This window comes from Rhincodon typus, chromosome 45 (assembly GCF_021869965.1).
Source record: "Rhincodon typus isolate 14 chromosome 45, sRhiTyp1.1, whole genome shotgun sequence".
Lineage (NCBI taxonomy): Eukaryota > Metazoa > Chordata > Chondrichthyes > Orectolobiformes > Rhincodontidae > Rhincodon > Rhincodon typus.
In genome coordinates this window covers 1,858,662-1,873,484 of record NC_063376.1, presented here as the reverse complement: position 1 = coordinate 1,873,484, position 14,823 = coordinate 1,858,662, and the positions used below count along the sequence as shown (strand labels likewise).

General features: G+C 41.9%; 1 protein-coding gene and 1 long non-coding RNA gene across 3 annotated transcripts in view; one reads left to right on the top strand and one right to left on the bottom strand.

The window, feature by feature from the left end:
* Nucleotides 1-9,323, top strand: part of LOC109921778 — a 49,344-nt gene extending 40,021 nt beyond the window's left edge. For both annotated transcript variants that reach the window (XR_007266121.1, XR_007266122.1), the window contains one exon: nt 5,441-9,323. This is a non-coding gene — a long non-coding RNA (uncharacterized LOC109921778). The remainder of the gene's footprint in view (nt 1-5,440) is intronic.
* Nucleotides 9,324-11,258: 1,935 nt separating this feature from the next.
* The window catches only part of znhit1 (zinc finger, HIT-type containing 1), a 4,116-nt gene continuing 551 nt past the window's right edge, over nt 11,259-14,823 (bottom strand). Inside the window, 2 exon segments of the mRNA XM_048620253.1 lie at nt 11,259-12,121; nt 12,959-13,171. Of these exon segments, the coding sequence (XP_048476210.1) occupies nt 12,100-12,121; nt 12,959-13,171 (235 nt within the window). The 3' untranslated portion in view covers nt 11,259-12,099.

The following is a 14,823-nucleotide window of genomic DNA, read 5'->3' as shown; positions in this document are numbered from 1 at the left end:
TTGTTGTCTCCTACACAACCCAACCTACTTTAAACACTAAATCACTGACCCGGCCTCCGTGCACCCTGGTATCTTTGCCACCTGGCACCCTAACCCCTTCTCATTTAACATGCTACACACCTGGCACCATATTCCTGCCCATCTACCATCCTACCCCAGCACTCCACCATCACACTTAGTTTATATGGTTACCTTTTGGTGGCAGATGCTAAGTGGCTGTCAGGACCTTTAGATTTCAGAATAGGCTAGCTGACAGGGGTTTTCCTCCCCAACGGTTATGCACTAGTAAAGAACTGTCTGAATTGAACTACAGCTGTACAATTCTGAAGGAGCCCTCTCAGAAATGCAGAGCTCCCTCCTTTCATAATAAAAAAAAGGCTGGAGTGGCAACCTGTGTGAGATTGCCATTCCTCAGAAAATCCTGCCCTGGACCTCAAAACTGACGTCAGCTCCCCAAGTGCAGTACCTGAGGGAGTGCCACATTGTCACAGATTCCACCTTTCACTTGACGTATTAAACCCAGGCCCAGTTTGTCCTCCTGTGTGAATGCACAAGATCTCACAACTACTGTTTTGAAGAAAAAGGACGTTTTTTCCAATTTCCTCACCAATATTTATCCCTCAACCAATATCACTAAAAATAAATTACTTAGTGTCTGAGAGCTGCTCGAGAAAGAGAGAGAGAGAGAGATCTGACTGTAAACAAGCTACCACAGCTCCTACAACAGAGACTGCAGTGAAGGTAATCAATCAATAAAGCGATTATTTAGCTGATATCCATTTTGGGAAATCCCGAGGATTTAAAAGGCAGTACAAAAATTCAAGTCTTTCTTATTGTTCTGCACTGACTGAACCCCATCTCAAACCTTCTGGGTTTGTGGATCTCAGGACTCTTTTTAAGTGATAATCCCTGAAGGAATTCGTCAGATCTGGAACCAGCTACATTTACTGCAGTGGTGACTGTAATCATTTCATACTCAGATAATGATGGAAAGGATTCTTTTGGGGTAACTCACATCCAACAAGTTCCAAGATGTGTTAACAAAACCCCGCTCCCCCCAAAATAGGTCAACACCACTCAAAACTTCCCACCCGAGTTCAGGTCATTGTATCAACAACGGAAATTTGCCATGCTGAAAGTGAAACAGTCCACAGAGATATGGAAGTGGAATTGAAATGGCTGGATCAATTAGAGTGTCACAATGGCACATCAGAATTTCTTATCACTACAGGGAAAATTTCAATTGGACATCTCAAAACACTGGCAAAGGACCAAAACTTATCCCAATGAAGGAAATGCAAAGCTTTGAGGCCACATCTGTCTCAACCCAGCAGTAGGATGTCCTAGCTAACAGCACAGCCCTGGGAAGACTATTCCCTCAATACCATGCCAGGAGCTGGCCTATCATCTAAGCTGAAGTAGCTATGTGCCATGCGCATGCATTCTGGTAGCATTGGGAGGGCAGTTGTGGGGGGGGGTGGATTTAACCTAGCCAACGCTTTTGGGTAGAAGGAATGACATCAGCTTTGATGTTTTACAGAGACTGGCCTTCTTAATCAGATAACACAGCCATATCCATGGCAGAAGAGGCAGCAATGCAAGTCTAAGAGAATAGAACCAGTTGATATTGTCCTTGACCATACATTTACATCCTGATGTACTTCAGTTCAGTGTTAGGAACTGTTTAAATCATATTCTCTTAATATTGGCATTCTCTGTAAGTACAGAACTTCACAATGTTGTTTAGTAGGTAAGGATTCAATTACCGTGTTTTATTAAGTTTCTTACCTAGAATTACATACTAACCAAAAGAGAGATTTAAATCACAGTTGTGCTGCAGAATTCTGGTAAGAGTTTATCCGGAAGAAGCTTCACAGAAGATCAATGCTGCTTAGATTCTATAAGTCCATATCGGTAAAAATGCAGTGAGAGAAAAAAGTCAAAAATCAGGACTCATTCTGAAGGCTAGACGTTTAGAAAGGAGGTGTAGGGTGTTAGATCAGTACTTGGCAACAATAGCATTAGATTTGATTTTCCTTGTTACAGTTCCCCATGTACTTTGTATCAATGTCTACCAAGGAGCGGCATTTTCTGAAAGTTACAGAGAGCAAGGAGGCTGTTAGGACAGTGGCAATAAGTAAAAATAAATGAAGGGAACACAACCAACTTAAAAAGATCCAGAATAGCTCACTGGGTTGGATGGCTCCTGTTGTGCTGGACTATTCTACTTGTTTGCTCACGCACTCTCTTTCCAATCCATTGAATCCACAAGCCGTTCCTCCTGGTTTTTCACTTCTCACACTGCTTCTTCGTTGTTTTTCTCATGCATCCATTTTCTCTCATTCTCTTGCTCCTCCTTTCACTCAGTTTCTCACATGTCTGGCATTCTCCTCTTTCATTTATATTTTAATTAAATTTTCAGCATTTTCCATGCCCCCTCAAAAGATCAAAATACCTTTACTGCATTTTGATTTTTTATAAAAGACCACTCGCTTTGTTAGAAAATCATTTTATTTATGCTATGATTTGTATTTTTCATTCTCCTATGGTAAAATTTTATGTCATCTTGCTTTATTTTGAGTTATGCAATTGTACAAGTTATTTTCTGTGTTACATTTGATTTAATTTTCTGATAAAGAACATTCAACAATGTGAACTACTTCCTGCATGTGTGAACATTGTCAATAAAACAAAGCCTGAAAACCCTCCGGGTAATCCTGTACACTGACATCCTGGGTTCACTCTTTCCGTCTTTAATAATGTTTCATGGGGGATTTTAAATATTACTTGGGGAAGGGGTACAGCAGATTTTCCAATGTGTTGCAAATCTACACACCCATCAGACAGAGACCCAGAAACCTGTTAGGGGTTTAAAGTGAGCTTGAACTGACACAGAACCTAGACAGGGCAAAATCTTCTTTCATGCATGCACAAATGCTCCAAGGGATTGAATCACCTCTGACGTCCTGTGCACCCCCTGACCACGGTCCAATAGCCTGCCACAGGGCTCAATGCTCGAGGAATAATGCTCCTCAAAGTTAACACTTCTACCTGAGGGAGAAGCTTATGCTTTAATCTATTTTCCTAATCAACCTGTTCAGGGATGTTATAACAGACTTCTGGAGCAGGTAGGACTTGAACCTGGGTCTCTCTCTGTTCAGGGGTAGGGACCATTCTATAGCTTTGAGCATATTATTTAGATTGACATTCAAGTGCTCTACCAGGACTCTGTGACATTGCCAAAGGCACCATCTTTTGGGTGATACGTCAACCCTCTCAGGCTGGCATAAATTTTTCCACGATCTATTTCAAGGAAGAGGTATGATGGAGCCAATGTTTGTCTTTCAAGCAACACCATAAAAACAGATTATCTAGCTATCACCATGACTGTGGGAGCTTGCTGTATACAAGTTGTTCCAACATCACAATCATAACAAGACTCCAGCCAATGAAACGCTTCGGAAAAGTGATTTGGAAGGTCTTGCAGTTATGAATATTCTCTCCCTTCCCCATACACCAAACTGCTCAAGGGGTGGTTTATGGAATCACTCATTTACAGCACAGAGGCCATTTGGGCTTCAACCCAATTTCCAACTTTGTCGTTAGCTCTAAGACAGCACCTCAAGTACATATCCAGGTATTTTTAATTAGAAGGATTGTGCTTCAAATATAATTTCAAACAGAGTTCCAGACCCTTACCACCAGAGTGAAAACTATTTCTCATCTCACTTCTAATCCTCATATAATTACAATGATTATATGGCCCCTGTTTATTCACTTCTTTGCTAAGTGAATTCTATCTAGCGTGAACAGATTTCGGAAAAGCAAAACCTGAAGGCATTAAAATGTTTTGCGAATGCAGGACTGTGATGATTGACATTTTGGTCAGCCAGTAGCAGTTGAAAGTAGAAGGTGATCCGCTGGAATTTGTGCAACCAGAATTGACAACCATCCTCCATAGATTATTTAAAAGATGTCATCGGCAATGGAGCCTTCAGCACCGAAAAGGAAGTAATAAGGCCTCTGAGACGTAAAGGAGGAACGTGGGAGAGATACACTGTATACAACGGAAGGACTTTTCACCTTTTGCCAAACCGGGCTCATTTTATATTTAACTAGAAAAAGGTACAAGTTGGAATCTGGGACAATCACACAATGTTTAGGAAATTGTAGGGATACCAAGTCATTTAATGAAAAACCTGGGGCATTCCAGTCAAATTGGGACATGTGGTCCTGCCTGTTCATTCTTTATCTAGGCCCATCCTAATTTCACATACCTCAATTAACTCTCTACTCACTCTTCCTCTGTTCTAAGGAAAACAAACTAATCTTTGCTTATCGCTAAAACATTCCAGTATCTATACTGTACTTTGTGTTGCAGCAACCAGAACTGAATACAGTACTCTAGTTATGGCCTAAAGCCCCATAGCTCTGGCATAACCTCACATCCTATGTTCTGTGCCTTGGGCAATAAAGGAAAGCAAGCTTCTTTAACCACCTGAGGGAAGAGGTGGCATCTAGGAAATTGTCATGCCTCAGACCTAGACAGAATTGACACAGAATGTGAAGTAATTCTGAAATTTAACACAGCCTGGCAGCAAATACAGAGCCACATCTATGAGCAGATGCAGGGGAAGGTAGGGTTAATGAGGTGTAAGGATAGGGCAATTTCAATACTCCAATCTGTTCACGTGCTGCTGTGGTGGAGAGTAGGGGTTAGAAGAAGCCTAAACATTCTGTCAGAAGCTCCAAAGCATCATCTGACACTGATCTACATTTTTAAGGACCCTTCCCCGTTGGAGTCTTCATCCTTTCCTACTTTGAGAAGAGCTGGTTAAAAAGGGAAGCCAATTGAACATTGGTTAATTTATTCAGCAGATTTTCTGTGTTCATTGCCCGATAAGCAGGTCAAACAAGACAACTGCCCGAGAATACCACCACAGCGCACTCATTCCTGCTCTGGTGAGGAAGTGGCCCTTCCTGGTGGATATAATCACATGACAGCTATTCATAGGTCAGGGAGGCTCACCTCAGCATCCTGGCCAAATTTAAATAAGACTATTTGGTCATTATCACATTGTATGTGGGATCTTGCTGTGCAGATTGGCTGCTGCATTTCTATATGTACACAAACCAGCATAATGTCTTAATTAGATTCCAGACTGCAACTTACACTTAATGGAAATCACCCAGATGCCCCAGTAAGATTCTGGTCTGTAATTCATCAAATATCCATTAATTTTAATATAACCCCTGCCCTCCACACCCCATTCTGGTTATGTGCTGCAGCTGTGGCTCAAACACATGACCTGACTGACACACAGCTTAGTGGGTGGGTCTGTTATCAGTCACAATACCATAGTTATGGGGTATGTTATGTAGATGTTGGGTGCTCTGACATTAAGCAGATAAATTCTGACTCACTTCTCTTCCCTTCCAGGAACCATTGATGAGGCTGAACGTCAGTGGAAGATGGAATTTCATCGATGGAGCTCCTACATGATGCATTGGAAGAATCAGTTTGACCATTACAGCAGGCAGGAGCGTTGTGCGGACCTGTGACCACCCCACCTCCCTGCACTTCAGGTTGAGCGGTGAGGCAGACAGCAGAATCCAAAAATGACCAGCCACCCAGTCTAGTTCCTAGCATGCCCCTCTGTGCCCACTGTAAAACTTTGCCAGTATGAGTATCATCTAATGGTGCTCACCCTTCCAAGGCCTGCTCACAGGATTTGCTTCAGTCTTGCAAATCTCACCATCGTCCATAAATCTTTCAATGCGTCGCAATTGGTCATTTCTGCTGACATGTTCCTCCCCTCTCCTCCACCCGCATCAACCCACTCCCCTCGCCATGCTCTCATTTTCACCTCTCCATTCCCCGCTGTTGTCCTCTCCTAAGACTCTCCATGTCCACGTGGCCTATGAGGATACTTTGAGCCATGAGTTTAGGCAAGACTCCACCCCCTTTGTGCCATTAATCCAGTGAATCAGCCCAAGTCAATTAAACTAGGTTTTTGAGTTTATTGTAGCCGAAGCTGGTTTTCAGAACACTGCGAATGATGTCCACAATTGAGATTTGCATTCATAAAGTCTAGAACAAAATCCTAAGATGCTTCGCAGTGGAAAAAAAAGTTAAATAATGGTGGTCAAGGTTAATAACAACATTTAACAAGCCAATAATCTGCTCGGCCTTGACACTGAACTTGAATTGGGATAGTTTTGCATTCCCCAGCACTTGAACTGACTGTATAGCTACACAGCAGATTTTTTTTTTTTGACAGTTTCAACTGAGCTTGTTCATCTTATTGACTGATCAAGGCTGAAAATCTATTCCTAGCATTTCCTCTTTCCTGGTGTATTTGGGTTAAAATTGCTGCCAGAAGCTGCCACAGCACTCTTAGCTCTAGATCAGAAAGTTATGGAATCAAGTCCCAATCCAGAGACTTGAATTCACAAGTTAGACTGCATTCCTGAGGGAGCATTACACTACTGCGAGTGTCATTTTTCAGATGATTCACAAAACTGAGGTTCTATCATCTCTTCTCTCTATTAAAAGAACCCGTGGACACTATTTAAAAAGAGAGCTGGGCTTGAGAAAAGAACCCCCCCAACCCCTTAACTGGCATCTCCCCCACCACACCATAACACATCGGAGCAGAAGTAGGCCATTCAATGAGATCATGGTTGATCTGCTAATCCTCAATTCCATTTTCTTGTCTTGTTTCCACAACCTTCGATTCCCTTACTGATTAAAAAGTCTGTCTATTTCAGCCTTGAATATTCTCAATGACCTAGTCTTGACAGCCCTCTCTATGGTAAAGAATTCCATATTCACTAACCTCAAGAAACTCATCTGCCTTAAATGGGTGACCCCTTATAAGAATACATTGATAAATATACATTTCCAAAACAACTGGGAGTACAGAACTGCGAATCGCAGGCCCTTTAAGAGTGAGGTTGTTGAGAACCTCAATGCCTCCCACCTGCAATCAAACACCATTGTCAAGAAAGACTACCCCTCCCATATATTGCACCATTTCATCGTGTATCGAAAGCATTCTTGATACTTATGCTGCCTTCACTCACTGGAATTGTGCAAAGTTAACTTGTGGACGAATGCACTAGAACCGGCATATCTGTGGATCCCTGCTGACACCCCACTGTACCACTGAATTGAAACTGACTGTTCCTTGAACTTCCCTGTGAAAGATACATTGCTCCAAGATATATATCGTAAAATTATTTATTTAAGTAAGTGTTTTTTTTTTGTCTTTTTTTGTAAGCGGTAGTATCTGATGTGTTTTGGGGTTCTTGATGTATTATGTTCACAGTAGCAACATAATACAATAGATTTAAACAAGGATAGAGGAGAAGATGATGAAAATAAGGACAGAACATGTTACTCAAATGAGGACTGAATAATATCCATGCATCCTGGTCCAATAATCCCCAAACCTGACACTACACCAAGAACTATACTTATGACTTCCAGTATGAATTTGCACAGGCTATCGACATCCCAAGTGGGTCATCTCACTGTTGACTTTGGAGTCAGAAGTTGAGTTTACATGCTACTTCACAACACAATACAGCATTAGTGAACTGCACTGTTAGAGATCCCAGCTTGCAGATGAAACATTAAAGTGTTATCAGGGCTATTATTTCTAAGAGGAATGGTTGTTTTCTCAATATCCTGCCCATCATTTAGCCCTCACTCACCAGTATCTCATTGTTGTTTGTAGGAGTGTGCTCAAATTAGCTGTCATATTTCCATGCATTTCAGGTGTTCTTCCTATGTAGTGAGCCAGTTTGGCACATTGAGGATGTGAAATGCAATGTATAAATGTAAGGTTCTTTCTTTTAACTACTAGATAAGCAAATACTTAAGTCCCAGTATGTACGACAAGCATTTGAAAGCACCATATCTTAAATCTAACTGGCACCAGTAATATATTCATACATTAATTCAGTTGATGTTTTAAAATTAAGAAACAGCACTTTAGAAATACTTTTAAAATAGAGAGAGAAACCCATTTATCTTCCACCCTTAACAACCAGGCCAGTCCCCATGGGAGAATTGAAAATTTGCAAGCAGTCCCCAGTAGTGAGATTTTCTTCAACTACAACCAAGCTGCTATTGTTACTTAAACCAAGGTAATAGTGTGTAAAATACAGGCTTGTAATAATAAGACAAAGCTATTGCCAGAAGCATTATCAGGTATGACCATAACTGAAATAAATTTCAGTACGGGCCACTGACATTTCAGGCAGTCCCAGTGTTTTGACTCAGTGACAATAAAAGGGAACAGGCAATATGCGTACAAGTCAGGATTGGTGTGCACGCAAACTAAAGGGAAGTCTGGAATACATGATGTTACCATGAGGCTGCTGTTCTTGTCCATCAAAGTATTAGAGGGCACAGGCTTAGGACGTGCTATTGGAGAAGCCTGGAAATACTTGAACCTGGAGGATGGTGATGGGACTGGAAAAAGGACATAGTAAATTTTTTAAGTGAGCCATTTTAAAAGGGAAGGAGGGGAGAAATGTGTGTACAAAGTCAAGGTAGTAGGACAGAATGAGGAAGGGATTAAAAAGGCACACTAAATGTTCAGTTCATAAATAGAAGTATTGAATAGGAAAGCAAATCTATGATGAACCTCCAAACTACTCTAGCCTAATTCTGGACACTATATTGTAGGAAGAATGTGGAAGTTTCAAAATGATGTAGGAAATATTTATAATAGTTCAAGTAATAAGAACCTTAGGTTACATGAATAAATTAAGGAGAATCCCAAATTCTCAAAAAGGCAGGACAGAATAAACAGAGAAATTGTTTCCCTTGGTGGAAGAATCAAGAACCAAAACGAAGATTAAGGTGATTGACAAAGGAATTAAAATCAGCAAGTGGTCAGGATCTGGAATGCATAGCTCTAGGAGGCAGTAGAGGCAGATTCAACCATGAGTTTCAAAAGGAAAGTGAGTAAGCAGCTGAAGGCAATAATTTTGCAGGACCATGGGCAAAGGGACTAGCTACATAGCTCTTGCAAAAGTCAGCAGACTTGATAGCCTTCTACTGTGCTGTATCCATGCTGTCATTCTAAGACAGCATCTCTATGTTCAACTTCTTTACATTGGAATGAAGGAGTTCTGCCAGTGAAATCCCACTGACACCCACATCAGATATTGCCCCTTCTATTAAAGTATTCAGTCAAGGCATTGTATATTAAGCATGTAAAGTGAATGTATATTGTTATGATGCAAATAATTGTGCACTTTTCAATAGATTTATTCTATTAATAAACAGATGATGAACTGTTCTTCAACAGAGTTGACCACCTTGATTGTTCTAAAGACTGAGCAGGCATTTATTCTAATAGTAGGTAACCAGTTTGGCTGGGAATCAGGCAACGTTGTCTGCCTAAATCGGAATGTTAGGTTTTGAGCCCAACTCCAAACTTGCGTACACAATTTAGCCCAATACTCTCACTGCAGCAAGCTCTGACTCCCTAGGAGTAACTTTGTCTTCCCTACTGCTCCCAGTTCAGCAGGAATTGCTGTTTTTATCCAACACTACCCAGAGGGGCTCCCATTTCCCCAATCCTCAGCCCCCATACATTAGTCTTCCCCATTTTACATAAAAGAAGTCAGTTTGTTTTCTGGTGAGATACTATAGCCCTAACCTTCCAACTCCATCTAAATGCAATCGATCCCTCAACTACTGTCTTGATAACAGGGTGATTTAATAACTTCATCACTACATCTGAGACTTTACTCCACACAAATTGAGTGCATATTTTCTATAATGGCGACTCACATCCAGAAGTTGAAAAAAGCGGTCAAGAATTGTTTTGGCACATTGAAGTTGTGAAGGGCACTCAAATCCAAAGAATCTGTTACACACATTAGCAAGTTTACACTGAATACAATCAATCCCTGATGGACCTTGACAACATTCCAGCAATAGTTCCGAAGACTCGTGCTCTAGATCTTACAGTGTCCCCAGCCAAGCTGTTCCAGCACATACACAATACTGGCATCTACCAGACAATGTGGAAAATTGTCCAGCTATTTCCTGTACACAAACCCAACCCAATTACTGCTGTATCAGAGATAGAAGTGTCCTTGATAATGCAATCCAGTGGCACTTGTCCACCAATAACCTGCTCACTGACACCTGGTTTGGGTTCAGCGCAGCTCAGTTCCTAAACTCATTACACGTGTTTGATATCAAGGTAGCATTTCACCATGTATGGCAAAAAGCCTTAGCACAAAAACAAACAAACAAAAAAAAAACTGGAGTTGATGGGAGTGATGTGAAAAAACTCCACTGGTTGCGGTCATTGAAGGTAAATCATATCAGCTCCAGGATATCTCTGCAGGAATTCCTCAGGGTAGTGTCCTAGGCCGTAGGCCCAACCATCTTCAGCTGCTTCAATGACCTTCCTTCTATCATAAGATCAGAAGTGGGGATATTTGCTGACTGCACAATCTTCAACACCATTTGAAACTTCAGATGACAGGAAATCACACAAATGCCAGGCAAAAACCCATCTCCAGTAAGAGAAAAATCTAACCATCATTCTTTGATATTTAACAGCACTACCCCACTATTAACATCTCCATTACCTATTAACTACACTAACCAGAAATTAAGCTGGACAAGCCATATGAATACGGTAATGACAAGAGCACACCAGAGGCTGGGATTCGTGCAATGAGTAACTCATCATTCATCTCCCCAAAAACCCTCTCCATCGACAAGGCACAAGTCAGAAGTGTGACAGAATACTCCCCATTTACCTGATGGACACAGCACCAAAGACAATCAAGAAGGTTGACACCATCCAGGACAAAGCAGTCTCTTTATCTAGCACCCCACCAACTTCAACATTTACTCCTTTCCCCATTGATGCAGTGACAACCATGTGTACTAACTAAAAGATGCACTGCAGCAACTCAAAGATCCTTCAGTTCCAAACCCATGACCTCTACCAACTAAAAAGGACACAGGCAGCAGATCCACGGAAATGCCACCCATGCAAGTTCCCCTCCAAGTCACTCCCCACCCTGATTCAGAAATATAATCGTGCTGGATCAAAACCTTGGAATTACCTTCCTGACAGCACTTCTAAACCACACAGACCGCAGCAATTCAAGGCAGCAACTCATTACCACTTTTCAAGAGAACTGGCAATAAATGCTGGCCCAGCCAGTGACACCCACACCCTGCAAATGAATAAAAGAAACACACTTAACTGTACGTGGAAAGTCTGGTAAACTTTATTCCAATAAACTCCACACTGGCAATCAAGCAGATTAAGCTTCCCACTTATAACCTAACCTGGATAAAATATGGAGGAGCAGAGAGTAAAGCAGACCAAGACATCACAGAGTCAATCAAGTCCATACCAAGGAAGGAAACAAACTTCTTCAAAATTAAATAAGTACAAAAGATGCAAAAGTGAGGAATGTTAATAACAGAAATGGGACCCACTGTCACAATGGAAGATAAACAAGTATACAGATGTTCACAACTGGAGACAGTGACAAAGTTGCAACACTATTTGAAAGGGTACCGAAGTCTCCAAACCCATCAGTTGAGGTTGTATCATCTTTTATCACCATTACAGTCTGTCCATGGGGCATCCATCAAGTAATCAGCTACTTCAAGGACAGTCAGCTTCGTTATGTCTAGGCCAAAACATCACAGGGATCTCATCTCAGATACTGCCCAAGGTCACAGGTCTAGATCCTGTGACCGTAGGAGATACTCCAGCGAAACCAAAGTCCCAGTCTGCTTTTCCAATCAGGACTAAAAGCTGTACTATGAAGCCTGCAGGGCGATATAACACAAGTTTTTTTGATTCAAACCAACATTTCTGGAAAAAAAAAAGGAATTGCCCATCTACAGTTCACAGGCCCCCTGTACAATTGCAAATAACATCACTTGGCATTTTCTGGGCACCCCCCCCCCCCCCCAAGATTGCTGTCAGGTTTAAATCAGACCTGAAGGAAGGATGAGATTAAAGGAACGGGCAGTTTCAATAATTCAGGAGGGTCGGAATTGCTGTCTCCTGGACACAGGCTGGAATCCTGACTTCATACTGTCCACTTCAGACACCTGCACAGAAGATAATTACAGTGAGTCTTCAAAGCTGTAAAAACCTCCAATTTTCTAAAGCAAGTGGTGGCGTTCAGAATCACAGCGATGTCCACAGAGGAGGCCTTCTGAGCACTTTGTTTGTAACTCCGAGTGATACTAGGCTCAGATTATGACCAACCAGGGCTCCGTGGCTTTAATCTATCCAGTATCCCTCCACAATCAGAAGGTCACTTGTGGCAGCGTCAAGTGAGGACACCATTGCATCTGTGCAGCTGAATGATTTGTCAACTGCATTCTGCTTCAAACCGCAATCAGAACTGAGTTGCTGACTGACTAACTGGCTTCAGTACGTTGGCTTTGAGCCAACTCCGAACGAGAAAGGAACAAGGAGCTGACTTTTGCTCAACTTTTACAGTTTGCTCGACTAGTCCATCAGGGAATCACTCTAGAGGATGAAGCTGGCAGAAGTTCAATCTCTCACAGACAGTTAGAGGTTGGTTAGTGAATGAAATAGAATCACCGGTGCTCTACCTGCCCTGGGATTCCCCCCCACCCCCCATTCATTCGTTCTTGCGATGTGGGCATTGCCAGCATTTATTTCCAATGCCCTTGAGAAATATTTGATAGGAACAGACTAGAGGTGGCTTTACTCTGTATCTAACACGGATTGCAGCACCACCCGGGTTGTGAAATAATTGGTGGCCCAGCCACGCCCCTACTGGGAGTGTTTGATGGGGCACAGCGGAGAGGGAGCTTTACTCTGTATCTAACCCCGTGCTGCACTTATCCTGGGAGTGTTTGATGAGAGAGACAGTGTAGATGGAGCTTAACATTGTATTTAAGAGTAAAACGTACCTGGTTTCCTGATGTGTACCCAGGCACTTGACACAACAGTATCGGGCCCCGCACGAGACACAGGTGTAGTTGGATGGAAAACCACAAACTGCACAGAAATGACGCTGGGGCAGTTTGGAAGGACTAGCACAAGTTGTCAAGTAGTTTGGTCCCTCACTTGTACTCAAGTTCTGTTTTGTCAGAAATCAAAATACATTTGTTAATATTGTTATGCTCACTAAATTATGAACTTTCACACAATACTTTTTAAAACTATATACAACAAGCCATTATAATGGCTGCTACAAATCTTGTGATACTTGGCTCTTGAGCTAAAGATAGTAAATTTGAATACTTAATTTTTATCTGGATATTCACAACTATCAGGAGAATTCACAATGGGTCAAGACCAAAGGAAAACAGTTTCTCTAGATTGCCCAATCCCACGGCTCACTGAACAAAAGAATCAATCTGAACTCCATTGGTGGCAAATGGCAACAAACAACCATATAACCCAAATGTGTATCAAAGGTGACCATCTCAAACCCTGAAGGAAATAAACCAGAATGGTTGGAATCAACAGGAACCCCACCCTGGGTTGTCTAAAAAGGGCTTTGAACTTGGAGAAAGGCACATGACAACGGAGCCATACCAACATTTCCAGCTGAAAGCCACTGAACCATGCACTTCATCAGGGAGCCAGGCCATGAGGCAACCATTTCAATTAACAATAAATAAAGCAATTGACAAAACAAAGGGCTGGAGAAACTCTGCAGCATTTGTGGAGAGAAAAACAGAGTTAATGTTTCGGGTCTAGTGACCCTTCTTCAAAACTTACTTCTCCAGCACTTTGTTTTTCTTTCTGATCTCTAGCATCAGTAGTATTCTGCTCTTGCTTAGAAATGAGAGCTCCCAACAAGGACACACCAGCCTCCACCCAACCTGCACCAAGTTCAAAGCCAACCTCCTAGAAATTCAGCTACAGGAAACCTTACAGGCTGATGACAAACCTTCACCTTACAACACCTTCAAAGTATCAGCTTCATTAATGAAAGCAGGCTTGCCACAAGAGCTTGGGGATCATAACCCAGAGGCTGAGTTAACCATACTTTGGAAAGTTGCTCTCCCTCTGCGTGTAAAGAATCTTTGTGGGAGAACAATGGAACTGCATACTCTCAGGACAGGTGAGAACAAATAATACCAGTTATAGTTGTTTGTTAGTAAAGACATTTTGCCCAGGCTTTTCCAAATGCTATGCAGTAGCAACATGAGTGGTGCTCAACACTAAAATATGTTATCATCAAGCCAAATCTATTCCAAAGCCATTTCTATCACAAAGGAATGATGTGGTGTACAAATTTTAACGACAGTATGATTCTAGGTTTAAAGGCTTTCCATCCCAAAGACTGGCAGATCGTGTCAAACAGCATATCTCTTTGGCTGTTCACAACGAGAAAGGTACTGAATGCACCAAAACAGCTGGGACTTGCAAAACACTCAGTGCCCAACACTTGATGCAATTCTGCAAAGGAACAACACTTGCAAAATATTCCTGAGTACGTGAAGAATTAAACCAAGCTAATTCAGAACTGTCAGACAAAGTTTGGAATACCTGTGTATATTGGAAACTACATAAATTCACAAAGAGGACTCAGTTCTTTGCAAGCAGAAAGAGGGAAAAATGGGGACAGACTTCGAACAGATCTAGCAACTCAAGAGTGGGTATCCATGAGGTGCTGTGGGCCTCAGCAGCACCAGTATCATACTCAAACACAATCTGCAGCCTCACAGTTCAGCAGATCTCCCACGCTATCATTACCACCAAGCTAAGGGAGTAAAGAGACAACAAGGTGCAGGGCTGGATGAACACAGCAGGCCAAGCAGCA